The following is a 17,214-nucleotide window of genomic DNA, read 5'->3' as shown; positions in this document are numbered from 1 at the left end:
TCCTGGAGCACCTGGGGAACCGTGCGCGGAGGTGGTCTTGACTCTGACGGCGCCTCCAGACCCCGCGTCCAGGTCACGGGCGCGCAGGCCGGGGGGCCACGTTAGCCTGCAGCCCAGGCGCGGCCCGCCAGGTCCAGAGCAGGGCAGACTCCACGGGGTGGACGATCGGTGTCTGTAGCCCGTGAGCTGGAGGGGGTGCCGGCGGGAGAAGGAGCAGACCTTTAGCGGAGAAGGCATTGGAGGCGAGCGTCAGCCAGCACAGCGTGCGGCCTTATTTGGGTCTTGATTTGATCGAAGTTTACAAAACATGTGTGAGCTCGCTACAGCGTGGAAATGCTCTGTGGCTGTTTGATGATATCATGGAACAGTTGTTCATTTCTCTGGGCATATTATGGTATCTGATTGTGGTTTTTAATAGAGTTGGTTCAGAGATACGTTCTGAAGTGTTACAGAGAACACGCCTCGATGGCCGGTCTGCCCCAGCGTATCCCAGACCAGGGTCACGGGCCCCAAGCACCGGCCAAGAGAAGCGGCCTTGGGGTTGGGAGTTGGAGAGCAGGTGGGTCAGTCACGGGCTCTGGGGCGGACCAGGGAAAGCCAGGCCCGCGCCCGCCCCCTGGGGTGTGAATGAGAGAGGGGGCGTCGAGGCAGCCATGGGAGACTCCTGGACATCCTCCTCGCCGTGCCCTGGGGGCACGTGCCCCGGTGGGGGGTGGCCAGCGGGAGGTTCTTTCCCTCTGGAGGACGTAATCCAGAGGCCCTGGCCTGGGGCCACGCGCGAGTTGAGGACGGCCGTGGACTTCTAGGGCAGGCTCTTCAGGGAGAAGGTGGCCCCGGGAGCCGTCTGCTAAAAACGTCCCAGCAGAAATCACGGAAACCCACGGAAAGGTTAGAGTGTCCCTCCAAGGGAGTGTCGTAGAGTTGAGCACAAGGTGAGGAGGAGGCAGGTGGGAGGAAACGGAAGAGGAAGCTGGAGGGTCGTTCGAGCAGGTTCCCCAAGCATGAGGTTTCAGCAGCGGAGAGTGGAGACGAACAGTAGGTCAAGGCGGGCGGCGGGCGGCGCGAGGACAGCCCCAGACCGCCCGCGGCCATGTGACTGTGGACCTTGAGGACACTGGGTGGGGACGAGGAGGCCTCACCAACAGCCCGAGGGAGGAACCGCTCACAGCCAAGGGCCCAGGTCCGATGGCGTCCCGGCTTCCAGGGACGATTCTGGGGATAAGGCCAGGGAGCAGGGCTCCCGCGACCCCAAGGGGTGATTCTCCCGCTGGGGTTCTGAACGCAGCCGAAGCAGCGGAGCGTGGAGGGCGGGACGAGCGCGAGTGCCTTCGGGACACGCTTGGAGCGCAGAGGGAAGCTGGCTGGCGCGGGGACCGAGGAGGCCCTGCCGGCCGGGAGGCCGAGCCCGCTGGCGGCTGCGCGGGAGACCCCGGGCCGCCCGGCCGGACGCGAACCCCCCCCCCCACTTGGCCCCTCGCGCTGCGGCCCCCAGCCCGTGAGCCGCCCCCGACTCCCGTCTGCCGCCGACCCGGCCTTCTCGCCCCCGCCCCGCCGCTCGGGGAGGCCTGGAGGCCGCCCATGTGGGCGCAGGGGCAGGAACTGGGGGTGGGGGTGGCGCTGGGCTTCCTGGGGGTCACCCAGGACCTCGCCCCAGACGGAGCCCTTCCTCGCCAGCGGTCCCCGGCGCCGCGGGCAGACTGGACTCGAGACCTCCTGTCTTCCCAGGAGCCTTCCTCACTCTTGTCGCCGCCATCAGCGAAAGAAGAGCACCTGGGGCACCCGGGTGGAGGGTGTGAGCATAACGAAAAGGGGGTGCTTGGCCAAGCCAGCATGCGGCTGGGGGGCAGGCATGGGATTTGGGGGCGATTGCTGCTCCCTGCGGTGGGGACGTGGGGTGTCCAGCTCATCGCCCTTGCTCTCCCCAGGGGACGTGCTCTTCCGCACGTGTGACAGGGCCACGGTCAACGCGTTCCCAACGCCCCCTCCCTCTGCGCTCCCCCCACCCCACACCCCCGCCCCCGTCCCATGGACAGAATGTCGGAGCGGGAGGCGATCCTAGTCACAGAGTTGGAATAGCCGGCCTCCCCCCGCGATGTGAATGAGTCATTCTTCACTCGGGCAGACCCGAAACTTCTGGAGAATAGTGCCGGCCTTTATTCCCTATCGATACGGCGGCATGAAGCGGCGCTAGGGAAGGAGGATCTAACCCCGTCATGGAAACGACAGTGTCCTTTCTGACGATTGTTTATTTGAAAACAGAGAGACTAACAGATTTTCCCTGTTTCTGATTGAGAACTTGGAATTCTCGGCCCGGGCTTGCCGTTTCGCCCTGAAACCCTGAATATGGTCTTTGTGCTTTTACTAACGTCACGAGTCTGATTGTATTAATATGTTTCTCAAGGCCCAACCTATAAAAGCAATTTTCTACTCCACATAAAATATTCATGAGAATACAGGCTTTTTTGTTTTGATGCTGCATTCTTTAAGCAGAGAAGGTTGTATTGTTTCCTTTGGGGCGCGCTGGGTCAGGAGCCCTCGCAGCTTCTGCTGAGAACTCACGGCATTTCAAATAGTTTTTGATACAGAAATAGTACGGGTCCTGTTTGACGCACCCGCCAGCGACCGGGATGAATAGGGATTGTGGCCGCGGTGCCCCCCGGCCTGCGGGGGGGCTGGGGACGGGGCCCGGGGACGGCTGTGCTCCGGCCGCCTGCCTGCCTGCCCGCGCGGAGGAGCGGGGCGGGGGCGCCTTTCCCAGGAGGCCTCTCCAGCGTCTCCTTGTCCCGCGTCGCTCCCAGCGTTGGCCGTCGTGCCTACCCGTGAGCGCGGCATTGTTTTCCGACGGGAGGAAAGGGCAGGAGCCGGCTCTGGTGCAGCCGACGTGGGTCGTGATAAGCCGTCCGTTCTCTTTGCTCCGCGTTTAACTCTTTGGCAGAAGAAGGGAGTTTTAGTTGAGACTTCAGAGTGGTAAACTGAGGCAGTACAGCCTCCCGTTGTGAGACCTGGGGAATACGGCAGAAACGACGCAGTGAGGACCACGTGCCCTCCTGGTGACATGAGCAGAGCCCAGCTCCTCGCCGCCTGAGCCCTGCGTACACCCCTCCCCTTCATCCACGGCCCCTCCCCGCCCCAGCATCCCCCCACCCCCGGGAAGGGCTGGAGGGAGCTGCCAGGGGGTGCTTCCCTGGAAGATCCCCCATGATTCCAGACTCAGATAACCTGGGAAGACTTTGAGGGAACGGGGTGAACCTCGGCTTGTGTGTGGAGGCTATGCACAGCCCGTGCCCCCCCAGGCCCGCGTCCACCCGCAGCATCCGTCCGTGCCCCCAGCCCTGCCCTGATTGGCTCATCCTGTGTCCCCAGGACCCTCCACTTACGCCCTGACCTCTGGGCCCTTGCTCACGCCGTGCCTGCTGGGCCAGGGAGCCGCGGCCCCCGAGTGGCCCCTTCCCCGCGTGTGCCGTCGGCCCTCTCTCCGCTGCTTCCTCGCCGGGCAGCGGCCCCGGCCCCGGCCCCCGGCTCCTCCGGAGGACCTGTCCGTAGAGAAGCTCTGCCTGTCGTAGTTCTGAAGTTAACACGAAGGATCGCTTGAACGGACTTTTACGTTGAGCGTCTGAAGAGGTTAACCCCGAGACGTCTCTGGTGGTCCCCTGGCCGCCTTTGCGTACAATAGAATCAGGAGAAGGGAAGCCCAAGTGGGCAGCAGAGGGGCTTCTGGCCTGCGTCTCGGGGCGCCCGTGGCCCCTTAGGGTGGGGGCGCCCCTGACCTGCCTGCCCCGGGCAGGTGAAGCCATGCAGCTTACGGGGGGGAGGGGGGGCTGTGCTCATTTCGGGACTCCTCCGTGGTTCGTCCTTGGGCTGAAACCTGCAGCTCAGCCAGGCCAGCGGAGTGGGACACACGGGGGGCCGCTCTCGCCCGGGCAGGTGGACTGTTCTCGCTCCAGCGGTCGCAGGCTGCGTGGCCCGGTGCCCGTGTGTGTGTGCGTCACCCGGAAACACAGCCGGGCTTGTCCTCAGAGAGCGGAGGCGGGCTGGGGGCTGGGAGGTCTGCCCTGTCCCTGCGTGTGTGGGGCGGGTCCTGGGAGCCGCCTCCTGACCACGCACCATACCCGGGGGCACAAGGGCGGAGCCCACCAGCCGGCCACGGTCATCCCGCCCCGACACGCTTGTGAACGAGGAAGAAGAGCATGTGCCGGGTTCTGGGGGAAGCCCAGTCCTGCTCCCCTTTCTGTCCGATGGTCGCTGCCCGGTCCTCCCTGCCCTCGTGTCTATTCCTTTATAGAAAGTCTGGAGCAAGTGGGGGAAGTAGTGAGGTTTCATAAAGCTGGTGCTATTCAAATGGTTTTCCTTTTTTTTTTTTTTTTTTTTGATATTTCATACTAAAAGTGCTCAAGAAAAGAAAGGACATTGATAAAATCCAGTCTTTCCCAGCTTGCGCTGGTGGGTGTGGGAGGGATGCTGCTGCTCCCTGTTCATGAAAACAGTATATTTGTGTAGATTTATTTCCCGTAAATACCACACAAAACCGTCTTGACACGTGAAGCCCGAGACTCAGTTGGAAATACGTGCACACGGCTGGGGGTCGCGTTTCACCGACGGGGAGAAGAAACGGAAGATAAGCAGACCCTGACCTCTTCCCTGGCCATCGGGGCCCAGGGACCGGAGAGTCGGATACTTCGTTAAGATGGTCGGATCCCGCGTACTTCCCGACCACCCTCGGGGCGGCTCCGTCTCTTCCCTCCATCCCCTGTGGTCGGGGTGAGGCGCGCCGCAGAGTAGAGCTGGTCCCGGCCTCGGGGGCTCCAGGCCAGGGGAGCAGCGGGAGTGGCCTCGGGTCCTGGGGGAGGGAGACCCCGAGCTTCTGTCTGGGGGCCTGCGGGTCCACGCCTCGTCCCCGGCGGCGTCCAGGACTCTGCCCTCGCGCTGTGCCTCGTGGGCTCTGTGACCCCGTGTCCATCCAGGGCGCTGGGGTCAGGGGCCGGGTGACTAGGACCGGGGGTTTCCCTGCCCTGCCTCATCACAGCAGCCAGCGTGGCACCTGCTACCTGGGCCGTGACCACAGAAATGCTCCGTCCTGGGGGGCGGGTCCCCTCGGGCCGTTTAACCAGGAAGTCTGGGCTGTGAGGCTGCAGAACCCGGGCTTCCGAGGAACGAGGTGATGGCTGGGACCGGAGGGCCGCGTGGTCTCAGGGCCCGTGGGTGGGCTGCCCCGGACACGCTGGAGCAAGGTCAGGTGCACGGCGCAGCCCGACCCTCAGAGGGAGCTGGTCCTTGGTGGCCCGTGTCTGCTGCGTGTGTCTCCCACCCAAGGGCTGAGCTCCCTGGAGGGGAGGCCGCAGTCTCCTGCCCCCGGCTCTGGGGTCTGGACCGTGTCCCCTGAGGAAGTGGACCCCGAGCAGGCTGTGGGGGACTTTCTGGAACGCCGGGGAGCTCGGGGGCCTGTGTGCGGCCGTGTGCTGCAGGAGCAGGTGGCTGGGCTGCCCCTGGAACTCGGAGGGGTTATGTGGGCAGAGCCTGGGGGCTGTTCATGGCACGTGTGAGAAAGGCCACAGCGTGTCCCTGGCGGCACCCCTGGCCGCGCCTCTGCACCCCTGTGCGCTGCAGATGTGACCCTGCCGGGAAGGGAGCACCGCGTGGGCCGGTGACGTGGTGGCCGCCGCTGAAAACTGGCTGCGTGCTTTCCCTCACTGTGCTCTGGTATTGATGTGCAGCCATTAAGATTGATTTAGCTCCTGGTTCTAATCAAAATCACTTGAGCTTTTGTCGGGGGCACATTGGTCCAGGAGGAAAAGCCCCTTCTGTGCGAGGCGCGGAAGCGCAGGGCCTGCTGAGGCTGGTGCGGGCGGCCGGCGCGCCCCTGGCGGGGAAGCCTGGTGGCCGAGGGCGCCCGCCTCCCCGTGGAAACGCTGGCCGCCGTCTGTCCGGACCCCGCGGGCCGCACACGGAGCCCAGCAGCTCCGAGCGCCCGAGCACAGGCCGGCCTGCCTCTCCCCTCGCTGGCGCGCTCTTCAGAGCCCTTCCTTTCTTCTCCCTCCCTTGACTTGCAGGGATGACGTCAGGAGGGCCTCGGGCGCATCGGGGCCTCCCAGGCGGGGGGCGGCCGTGCCAGCGGGTGTCCTGGGCTGACCTGCCACGCGCTTCTGTGATCTTGCACTTGAGGAACGGAAGGCCTCGAGGCCCCCGAGTCCTGCATGTTGAGCCTGTTGGGGGAGAGGGGGAAGAGGCAGCCCGAGGGTTCCATGCACCCTAGCGCCCCGGGCACCCCTCGCAGTGGTGTCGGGGAGGGAGGGGCCGGGGGTCGCCGTGCCGCTGCAGTGACCGGCGCTTCTGTGCTGTGCTCTCTCCCACAGTGGATGTGGCCTCCGCGCTGCCTCTGCAGGTCGCCCCCCCGGCGGTGCCCATGGACCTCCGCCTGGACCACCAGTTTGCGCTGCCCGTGGCGGAGTCCACCCTCCGGGAGCAGCAGCTGCAGCAGGAGCTACTGGCCCTCAAGCAGAAGCAGCAGCTCCAGAGGCAGATCCTCATCGCCGAGTTCCAGAGGCAGCACGAGCAGCTCTCCCGGCAGCACGAGGCCCAGCTGCACGAGCACATAAAAGTAAGTCGCTTGGCGGGGCCCCTGCACCCCCGCGGGAGCCTTCCGTGTGCCGGGTCCTGGCGGTGTCCCCGTGCTGCTGCCGAGGCGTGCTCCGGGCCGGCGGCCGCGATGCCGCAGTGGCACACGGGCTGCCCCTCGCTGTGCCGAGACCAGGCCACCCGGCAGCCACACGACCTGCGGCACCTCGTGGGAAAGTCACGGCGCAGGAGCGGAACTTGAGGGGGGGGGGGGGCGTGCTCGTCACCTGCTTTCATCCAAAAATACAAGCTGTGCCCCCGAACAGAAAAATTAGCTGTGAGCACGAGCACCAGCATATTAGCAGCGACCACCCCGGGGTGGTGTATTTATAAAGCATTGTGATTTTTTTTTTTCTTGTCTTGTCTTAGTTTCTCTCATTGGTCTTTATAATTGAGAAAAATATACTAATATTCTCTTTGCTTTTACATTTAATCTAAATATAAATTTAGAACCAAGTAGAGGCACCCCATCCCTTAGATCCAGGCAGGACAGATTAAAAGTATGAAGGTGATCTTACGTTGTCCAGTAGCCACCCTAAAACAAAGCAGGAAAGCCCAGGTTGTATAAGTAACCGGTTGCTTTGTAACAAAATACCCCAAACTTAGCCATTTAACACAGAAACAGGCATTATCTCGTAGTTTCTGGGGTCAGAACGAGGGGCTCCCTAGCTGCTGGCCGTGACTCGGGGCCCCTCGTGAGGCCGTGGCCAGGGCTGCGGGACCACGTCCAGGCCCACAAACGTGGTTGTGGGCGGGAGGCTCAGGCCTCGGGACCAACGAAGCCCCCACCGTGTAGCCCGAGTGTCTCCCGTGGCCTGGTTGGAAGGGACGGACCCCCTGCCCTGCCTTACTGTACTGGTCGTGCAGCCCAACCCTGGCACATCCTGATACCAGGAGACAGGGAGCCTGGCTACCGAAAAGGTAAAGTCAGTCTCGATATATCTCATTTAACCTCACCATTTCCGAGATATTTCAACGTGTAGTCGGTACTAGAACTTTCGTTCGCCCTGAGTCTTGGAAACTGCTGTGGCCGTACGTGTGGAGCGCATCTCCCCCTGGACCAGCTGAGTTTCAGGCACAACGTGGCCACGTGTGCTCAGTGGCTTGTGTGATACAGCACCACTGTGAGGGTTAAGAGCCTGCTCGCTGTGCCACCGGATGCTTCTAGGACGGCCTTTCGATGGAGCCCCACGCGGCCCCTGGGCAGACGCCCTCTGCTGAGCTCTGGCTTCTTCAGGCCTTAGCCGGGCGCTGCAGAATCTGGTGCACCTGTGTCTGCGTCCAGCCAGGAGCTCCTCCCATCGCAGGGTCTCCCCCCTTCCTGGTCTGTAGCTTACCGATCAAAGGATTCGTTTCATGCTCTCCATCGCAGACGGGAGGGAGAGGTCGGCGTGCCAGGGCTGGGGGGTCGGTTCCGTGCGTGGGCTTCCTGGCACCACCCCTGGGCGAGGCCTCCAGCCTTGTCACCTGGCTCCACGGGCTGCGTCCCAGGCCTCGTATGCCCCTGAGCTGGCCTGGCACCAGCTCCCAGTCCCCACTGTGGACGCTGAGCCACGTGTGCACACTTTCAAAGGCACATTTCCAGAGTCTGTCCTCGGGCCTCACGGGAGCAGCATGTGTGGGGAAGCTGCAGGGAAGCTGCATGGCCCGCCCTGGGCCTTGGGAGTTCTGACCGCTGCTTTGGGTTTTGGGGGTTCAGCTTTGCCGTAGCTGCCTCTGCTGCCGTCACCCTGACTTGGTGGCCTCCTCGGGTGGGCGCAGGACAAGCCAGGGTGGGGATGGGTCCCTGAGCTGCGGCAAGTCAAGGCCCTGTGGTTCCGACTGGAGTTCAGGCAGCCCGGGGTCCTGTGTAACACATGTTGCCGGCGCCGGCCTCTGGGCACACCGGCCCCCAGCAGCCATCGTCATGCCTTGCTCTTACACAAGTGCTCTTGGGCTTGGGGTGGAGCAGTTGGGAGCCCACGGGAGCAGGTGCCATGCCCCGCATTTGCCCCACACGTGGGCCTCCGGGGGCTGCTGTCCGGCTGGGGGCCGTCCCACACGCTTGGCCGGTGTCCGGGCCGGGGAGAGCAGAGTGTCCGAGGCTGGCCTCGAGAGATGCTCGCCAGCCAGAAGTCCCGGGCGTTGGCGTTCTTCCCAGTGACCACCTGCAGCCCATAGAGCGGCCTCGCCCCAGGCTTCTTGGTACGTGGCAGAGGGCTGCCCGCTGCATTCTGTCCTGGGGCCGCCCTGCAAGCAGACCCGTGGCTCTCCTGTACCCAGCCCGGGCCACCCCTCTCAGGCCAGGGCACCGTGTGCCCCCAAAGCCCTTTATCCCGGTGTGCCCCCCGCACACGGCCCCTCATCTGGCCCAGGTGGGCTGAGAACTCGGGCGCCGCCGCCTGCCCTGCGCGGGTACGGCTGCAAGACTGTGCCCTAACTGGCGGCCGTGGCTGTCTGATATTTGAGGAAGACGTACGTGTCCGCTGAATTTGTAGCTTTTACTAGAAAATGGGAAATTGAGAAATAAACAAGGCCCCGGTGTGAGAGGGGGCGTCGGGTCGACCAGGAAGCAGGAAACTGGAAACCCTTGAGAGGGGTGGGTGCTGCTGCCCCAGGACGAGGCCGGGCTTCCCACCTGCCGGGTCTGGCCTCCCCGACCCCTGGCCCCACGTGGCGCTTCAGGGCTTTACGTCCCTGGAAGAGTGCAGATGGAAGAGTCTCTCTCCTGAGTCCTCACATCAGCACCTGCAAGCTCCAGAGCAGGTGCCATAGGGCCTGTGCGGGGAGCATCTGGCTGTCGGGGTGCACCTCACCAGGAGTCTCCCAGGAGCACCCCTCACCCACGGGGCCGGGTGCTCTAAGAGGTGTGGGGAGCCCCACAAACAGCTCTCACAGACATGGCCCCCCACACATGGTCTCACGACCTGGATGAGGCCCCTGGAGATGAGGCCCTGCCCCCACAGGTGAGTCCCCACCCCCCCAGGTGAGGCTCTGACCCCACAGGTGAGGCCCCTCCCCTAGAGATGAGGCCTCCCTCCCACAGGTGTGGCCCCTTCCCCACAGGTGAGTTCCCGCCGCCCCCCCCACCCCCATGATGCTCTGAGCCCACAGGTGAGGCCCCCTCAGATGAGGCCCCGCCCCCACAGATGTGGCCCCGCCCCTACAGTTGAGGCCACCTCCCCCCCCTCCCCCCCGTAGGTGAGGCCCACAGGTGTAGCTCTAGGCCTGGCTCTCAAAATCACAGGGAGAATCCCAAGTCTACATGTTCTCTGCATCTCAGTCATTTGTTTCATTTTTTTTCACGTAAAATGGAGGTCGTGAGGCGGTCTGCCCTCTGATGGTGCCGAAACGTCAGTTGGCTTCCGTTTGGATGTTGAAACGCTCTTCATGAGCCTTCACGTCGTGGGTGACATTTGGCAGTGCGGTTTGTCAGGCTTCTTGAACACACAGTCTGATTTGTGTCATTGAATCATCAGTGAATTTGCATAGGATTTTGTAATTAAGGGAATAGTCTTGAAAATACAAGTTAAATTGCTAACTTGGGGTAAGTACGATCTTGCCTAAGGTCCCCGAGCTCCATGTGGCACTTGCACGTGACGCAGACCTTGCTGGTTGTGGCTGACCCAGGCACGTGTCCCCTTCCGTCCTGGACGTCACTCAGTTGCCCGCACCAGAGGGTCCCAGGCGAGCGGCATCGCTGGGGCAGAGGGGAGCGTGCGCGTGGGGGCCGCGCGTGTTTGTGCCCAGAAAACCACTGACTGTTTCATCAGCTGGAATTGCCTACGTGATTAGAAGACTGTTAGCTAGACTTGCCCCTTTGGGAGTTAGTGGCGCTATTCTTAATTTTTTTTTTAATTTTATCAAAGCAATACACGTTTCTCATGTTTCAAATCAAAAAGCGCAGCGTTAACAGAGCCCGCCCGTCCCTGCCTCCCACTGGCACCCGGGGCCTGACGTCTGTCCCGGCCTGTGCTCCCGTCTCTACACAGCCGGCCTTGCCCTTCCAGTAAAGACCCCGTGTGGCGATGTCGCCCTCGCAGGGGCGTGAGTCTCTTCCCCTGCACCCTCAGGCCCCCGCAGACACGCCGCTTTGGGCGCCCCCAGGTCCTCAGGCCACTCTGATCAGAGAACTGTGCGGGGCCCCCGTTCTCGCGTCCGTGGAGCGTATTGCTGCACACACCAAGTGACCGCGTGCCCTTTGGTTCAGCTCTTGGCTCTCTCCCCCTCCCATCGGCTTGGTTCCGTGTCCCCGAGGAAATCCCGTCCTGCAGCCTGGGAGCCTGTAAGTGCTTTTCACTGTGGGCAGAGGCTGGTCACACTCGGGGCTCCCGGTCCTGTGGTTCTTGGGCTGCGCGTGATTTTTAAGGGTAACGATGCGATAACATGCTTTTTATGTCTTAAGGTACCTGAAATCTGGCGGTGGTACCTCTTCAGATCAGGATCGGTGATTTCAGCATTCATTTATGCACAGAGGACAAGAGTCGCCTCCTGTAAGCCGGCAGGAGGCCCTTCCTGCTTGAGGGGTGACAGCCGCCATTTCCAAGGGTCTGAAGACTGCCCTGTAGTGTCTTCGTTAGCTGCTGCTGCGTAACAAACCCCCAGGCTCGACACTTAGCACGGCTGTCCTTTGGTTTGCTGAGGGGTGTTTGAGCCGCCTGCGGGGGTGGCCTCACCCTCTGGGCTGGTGGCTGCAGGCCCTTAGGGGCCGGTGGAGTATCTGCTGGTTTCAGGGTTCCACGCTCACCGGAGGGCAAGTATGTCTTAAGCAGCAGCCCAAATCCCAGAGGCTGTTTGCCCGCTGGCCAAGGCAAGTCTGGAGGCCAAAGTGACGGTTGATGTGGACCCAAGGCAATGGACACTGGGGGGCACGCCGTAAACGGGGCCCAGCAGTACAGCCGCCTTCTCCAGGAGCACCCTCTCCCCAGCCAGGTTCACGGGGTTCCGCGCCCCGGGGCAGCACTCACTCGCTGAGTCGGGAGCACCATGGGGGGAGAAGGGGACAGGGCTGCGGACCTGGACACTGGAAGCCCCAGCGCCGGCCAGAGTCCCTGTCCCGGCCGCGGTTCTGGGATCAGGTGTGCATCCCTTCACCTCCATCCATGGGCAGGGATGCTCTCATTGGTGTTTTTTGTTTTTGTTTTTGTTTTCATTTTTGGCCAATATGTCTTTGTATCGGGAGCCCGTCAGCATTTGGCCTCATGACGGGCATCGCGAGCCCTCAGGGATTGTAGGTTGACCCTGTAAGGGGCGCTGCCAGAGCGCCTGCATCTGGGGCTCCCGGTGGCAGCCACGGCCTGTGCGTCGGGCCCTTCCCTCCCCCGTGCCCTGCAGCCTACAGACTCCCCGCTGGAGACCTGCCGCCAGCCCTTCCGCAGCCTCGTCCTTGTGGATTTGTATCTCTTCCCAGAAATACTCTTTTCTGCTCCTGCTTGGTCTTCAGAGGGGAGCAGGGCAAATGCCACACTTCCCGGGCGCCGGCCTCCTCTTTAGGGGTCCCGCACACAGGGGTCCCCACAGACCCGGGCGCTGCCGTGTTCACAAGGAACGTCGGCGCGTGAAGAACCTCTCTCTGATCGTTAATTATTGAATAACTGGAGCTGGGGAAGCTCTTATGTTTGAAGTGTGTCCCTGTCGTCTCCTAGTGTGTAAGCCGTGTGCGCACGTGTGTGTGTGTGTGTACTTCCACGGGATCGTATTTACCGTATTGTTGACATTTCTCTCTGTCATTGCTTATGCCTCAAACGTAGGGTTTTCACGTTTATTGGAGTCTCCCAATGAACCATAATGAATTTTGACAACCAAAAATACTTGACCTTTAAGGTCATTTCTGGTTTTTCATATGTTGCATGTTTCATGCACTCGTCCAGACAGAGAGAGATGGAACTGCCGACCCGGGGTGGGGGGTTCCTCACCTACCACCCTGTTTTCCCCACAGCCTGTGCCCGTCCTGAGCGAGCGTGTGTCCGTCTGTAGCTCTGTCTTGCACACCCCCAGCCCCCGAACACCCCATGCTTATGCCACGGGCAGGATAGTAGTGCAGCAGGGACCGGGATGGGCGGCACCGGCACCCGGGCTCCCCCCAGTCCTCCCTCCCCTACCCACGGGGGCCGTGCAGGGGCGCGGGGTTACCACCACCCCCGGCGGTCTCACGCACTGCTGGCACCTCTTCACACTGCGTCCATTCTGTCTCACGTCATGTGTGCGCTTCCTGGATTGTGGGTAGCATCATTTCTATATGTTAATATTGACTTTTTAAATTTTTTTCTACTAATTGTCATTTTCTTTGCTGCTTTTTTCTCTTGCATGCTCTGTCTTTTCGGTAGAGGGGTATTTTTAAGTAGAGGGCACTATCTGGGCATCAAACACATGGGATTGTAAAATTCACGGAACACAAAATTTATCAATTATCTTTTTAAAGTGTACACTTTAGTACACGTCCAGTATTACACAACCATGAGCACGTGGGAATGCCAGAATATTTTCATCGCCCCAAGAAGAAACCCCGCGTTCATTAAGCAGGCACTGCCCGTGGCCCTGGGGCCGGCCACACCGAGGTCCTTCCTGCGTCCGAGCTCGTGCACTCCGGACGGGCCGTGTGCACACCGTCACGCAGCGCGCGGCTCTTTCTGTCTGGCTTCTTCCACTCAGCGCAAGACTCTCGAGGCTCATCCACGTTGCAGCTGCGTCGGGGCATCCTTCCTTTTTAGGGCCAGATATATCCCACTGTGTGGCTGTTCCTCGGTCGGTGCCTCCATCCGACAGGTGCCCGACAGTTGGGCACCTTTCTGGTGGCTGCGAGTTGTGCTGCCGTGAGCATCGGCGTGTGCGCTTCTGTTGGAGTATCTGCGTTGAGTTCCGGGGGGACGCCTGGTTTGGGGGCCGCCGCCTTACATGGCAGCTCCCTTTAATTCAGGGGAACCTCTCAACCTGACTCACTTGTGTATTACGGAGAAATAGCATGAAACGTACCATTTTATCCGCCTCTGAGTTGAAGTTCAGTGGCGTTACGTGTGCTCACGTTGTCGTGCAGCCGTCAGCACCGTCCATCCCCAGAACGTTCTCATCTCCCCAAACAGAAACACTGTCCCCATGAAACATGGACCCCCGACCCCTGCCCCGGCCTGGAGCCACCCTTGTAGCCCATGGATTGGACTCTTCCAGGCACCTCGTGTCAGTAGCGCCATATAATACTTGTCTGGGATGGATAAATGTCGAGGGTCTGGGTGTTCAAGGTTGTGTGCTGCTGGCAAATACCTAAAGTAGGCAGTGTTCCCCGGCAGGCGAGGCCACTGCCACGTGGGTCTGTTTGAAGACCTGTGCGTGCACACCTGGGGTGCTTCATAGCGGGCACCTGGGCGCAGGTGTGGGCGCCCCTGCCACTGTTCCTGTGGCCAGCCCCACGCTGACCCCGGGGGGGCCCAAACACAGGCTGTTTTGCTCAGTTACTTTGCTGATTTTGCTTATATACACAAAGTGCTCAAACGAATAAAAACCAGTCGAATGGAAAAAAGTCAAGACCACCATGTCTTTGTAAAAACATTACGTATCCCATGTTGGCTAATACCATTAAGGGGGAGAAATGAAATGAGCTCTACTTAATTCCCTAATGTTTGCGAGTGTTCGGGCGAGTGAGCAGCAGGCTGTCCTTGGGCTTTCCTAAGAATATGGACCTTTGGGGATGGATCTTGATAAGTAACCTGGTAGTTAAATATGAACCCAGAAGTAGCTGACCTGCGACTGAACCATCAGTCATTCTGTTGCGTTTCTAATAAGAAAGGCAGAGTGACCTGGAGCAGTGAGGTGCGACCAAGCCTCCACCAGACTGAACAGGGCGGGGCGGGGCGGGGAGGGGCGGCTCTGAGCACTGTGGGGGGTGCAGACCCCGTCCCCAGCCAACAAGGGCCCGGGTTACAGACGGAAGGGGGTGTGGGCCGGGACCCCTCTATCCCCGGGGAGGCCTGTTTCTGCTTTCTGAGGGATCTGGGTTCACGGGAGCCCAGGGCCGACTTGTGGCAGGTCGTGGAAGTGGGCGGCTGCTGGGGCACTCTGTGCTTCTGGGAGCTTCTCTCCTGCATTTTGGCTCAAAGCCTCTGGGAAGGGTACAAAGAGGGACCATACAAACATGTGTGTGGAGAGGCTCTGGTGAGTATTGGCCAGGGCGGGCGTGGGGAGGCCCCCCACCCCGTGGAGGACTGACCCCCCCCAGCACACCCCTGGGGCACGCTGGCCCCTCCCTGATACGTGCCTGTAGGATGGCAACTCTGTGAGCCAAATGCCATACAGCAAAGAAACGATCACTACTAAGTTAGTTATATGGGAACTTTTTTGAGTGTTCCCAGATCTAAAAAAATCACCTCTCTTGGGCTTTTCTGATTCTTAGGACACAACTTGCTAACGGACGCACAGAGTCCATTGAGGTGATGCCCAGATGCTCACGGACACAGCTCCGAGCTCTGGCGGCCGGACACCGCGGTGCCCAGAGGGGTCCCGGGAAGGAGCGCAGCAGGCCCTCCTGCCCCCGTAGTGACGGCTCGCTGCAGGACCAACGCTTTTCACATATTTGCTCTTTCCACCTTTTCTCATAAAAAAGTCCTCTTCAGGTTTCTTTTGAAAATAGGTCCTAACGTAGGTCTTACGTAGAAGCAAAGTGACATAACGCAAACTTTTAAAAAGGAAGGGACGCCCGTGCTCCCACTCGATTCCCAGCCTCGAAGGGCGCTTCCAGCCCGACAGGTGAAAGAGAAAAGTCCTCCCACACGGCTTGAATTTGCAGCCCGTTTCACGAGCAGGGCCCAACTTGTCCGCGCGTGTGTATGTAAATCTGGTCGTGTGACCCGAGCGGGTTCCGAGGCAAGACAGAGCCCCAAGAGCCGCTCGTTTCCTTGAGAGCCCGAGTCTCCTCGCCAGGAGGGGGTGGAATTGAAAGGAAACCTGGTTTTACGGCCCTGGGAGCCCCGCCGCGATGTTTACCCTCGTTATTACCTGTCCCAGGTGGCTGATGAGACATTGCCCCAGGCCCCCGGGGTTCCAGGTCACCCGAGGCAACGGTTAATGAACCAGCAGGACGCAGGGGGTTGTTGCAAGCCGGGTTCCTGGGAAAGTGCGCCGTGTGCCACCCAGAGTCCTGCGTCATCCCCGAACCTGCCTGCACCCGGCTGGTGTGGCGACAGAAGGAGCCGCTTAGAAACCAGCCGCCTCGGTTTCCAGGCCGTCATGAAGGCAGGTGGACGGCCTCGCTTGACCCGCTGCCCGCCGGCTGTTGACGACACTGGCTCCACGCTGGGCCCCGCTTTTCCTTTGCGAGTAGGCGTTGGGGGCGCATCACGCTGCCGTGCGTTAGAAAGCACCACCTTTCACTGTGCCCTCTGGAGTGTGGCTGCTGTGATTGTGGAAGAGCACAGCTTTCTGTGTGTTCCCAGAGGTGGCCGCTCTAGGAGTTGGCGTGCCGCAGAGAAAACCTTGTCCCGGGTTGTGCAGAGCAGATGTAGCTCCTCGCCTCTCCGGCCCTTGCTCCTCGACCCGCCGTCTTGGGTCTGGCCCGTCACCCTCCCGGGCTCCCTCATCCGCCGTGGCCTCGGAGGGTCAGTCAGCAGCAGCAAAGGGGGAAGGGGTGAGACGCACGTGGAGGCTGTCCCCAGCCCGCCGCCCTCATGGGAAGTATCTCTGGGTGGACGCCGTGGACCGGAAGGAGCCAGGATTGCCACCAGTGGGGCCGGGCGCAGGTCTCACGATGAGGCCCTTCTGAGGCCGAGCCCCGACCGAGAGCCCAGAGTTCCAGCAGTGGGGACCCGGTGGGTGAGGACGGAAGGCGTGCAGGCCAGCCAGGCTTGCACCGGCCCTGCCCTCACTGCCCCGCTGCACCCCTGCACCGCCTTCTCCTCACTGCTCCCCGCACGGCCTCTGGAGCCACCACAGTGGGCCTGGCCCGTGCCCCGTGCTGGGCGTCTGTGACGCAGACCTTCCCACGGGGACTGCCATGCTGCAGGCCGGTGCTGTTTGTCACTGTGATGTTTGAGCGTCCAGTTGTGGGGAGCTTTGGACCAGGAAGCAAGAGGGGAGGATGGTGCTGAACCTCCTGAACACGCCCTTCTGATTTGGACCGGGATACCCGGGGAGCTAGAGATGGAAATGGCCCCATTTCTGAGGACCCTGTGGGGAGCAACACTGGCGTCCCAGAGGCTCCGTGGGACCCACAGCCGAACAGCACGTGTCCCCGGATGTCAGCAGCAGCCCCTGCCTCGAGAGGAGGCTCTCTGTTTGTGTCGTTCTGCATCAAACCTTGTGTTGCGGCAGGTGAGGGTCACTGGGCCTGCCCCGTGCTCACCCAGAAGTGAGCGGGTGATGTCAGAAGCCGCCGGAGCGTCTGGAACAAAATTACGCACCATGCGCACTGGGCTCTAGCGTGCAGAGGCCCCGGGTCCGGTTCGGGGTGGACGTGGGCTCCCGTCCTGGGGTCTGGCTCCTCCTAGCGAGCCCCTCTGTGGGCACTGGCCACGCCAGGCTCTTACAGGGTTGAAGGATCCGCCTAAGCCACCCAGGGAAGCAGGTGGTAGTTACTCGTGCCCGACTGTCCGTCCTTCTGTTTAGTGAGGCAGACACCAGGCCCTGGGGGCAGGCGAG

The 17,214-nt window shown here is 61.4% G+C and overlaps 1 protein-coding gene across 8 annotated transcripts in view; it reads left to right on the top strand.

Moving 5' to 3' along the window:
- Positions 1-17,214, top strand: part of HDAC4 (histone deacetylase 4) — a 272,461-nt gene that overhangs the window by 160,578 nt on the left and 94,669 nt on the right. For all 8 annotated transcript variants that reach the window (XM_038574380.1, XM_038574379.1, XM_038574382.1 and 5 more), the window contains one exon: positions 6,351-6,595. In XM_038574380.1, the coding sequence (XP_038430308.1) occupies positions 6,351-6,595 (245 nt within the window). The remainder of the gene's footprint in view (positions 1-6,350; positions 6,596-17,214) is intronic.

Source organism: Canis lupus, chromosome 25 (genome assembly GCF_011100685.1).
Source record: "Canis lupus familiaris isolate Mischka breed German Shepherd chromosome 25, alternate assembly UU_Cfam_GSD_1.0, whole genome shotgun sequence".
NCBI classification, from domain to species: Eukaryota; Metazoa; Chordata; class Mammalia; order Carnivora; family Canidae; genus Canis; species Canis lupus.
Note: the sequence above shows the minus strand (reverse complement) of the source record. Positions and strands in the feature narration are given on the sequence as shown.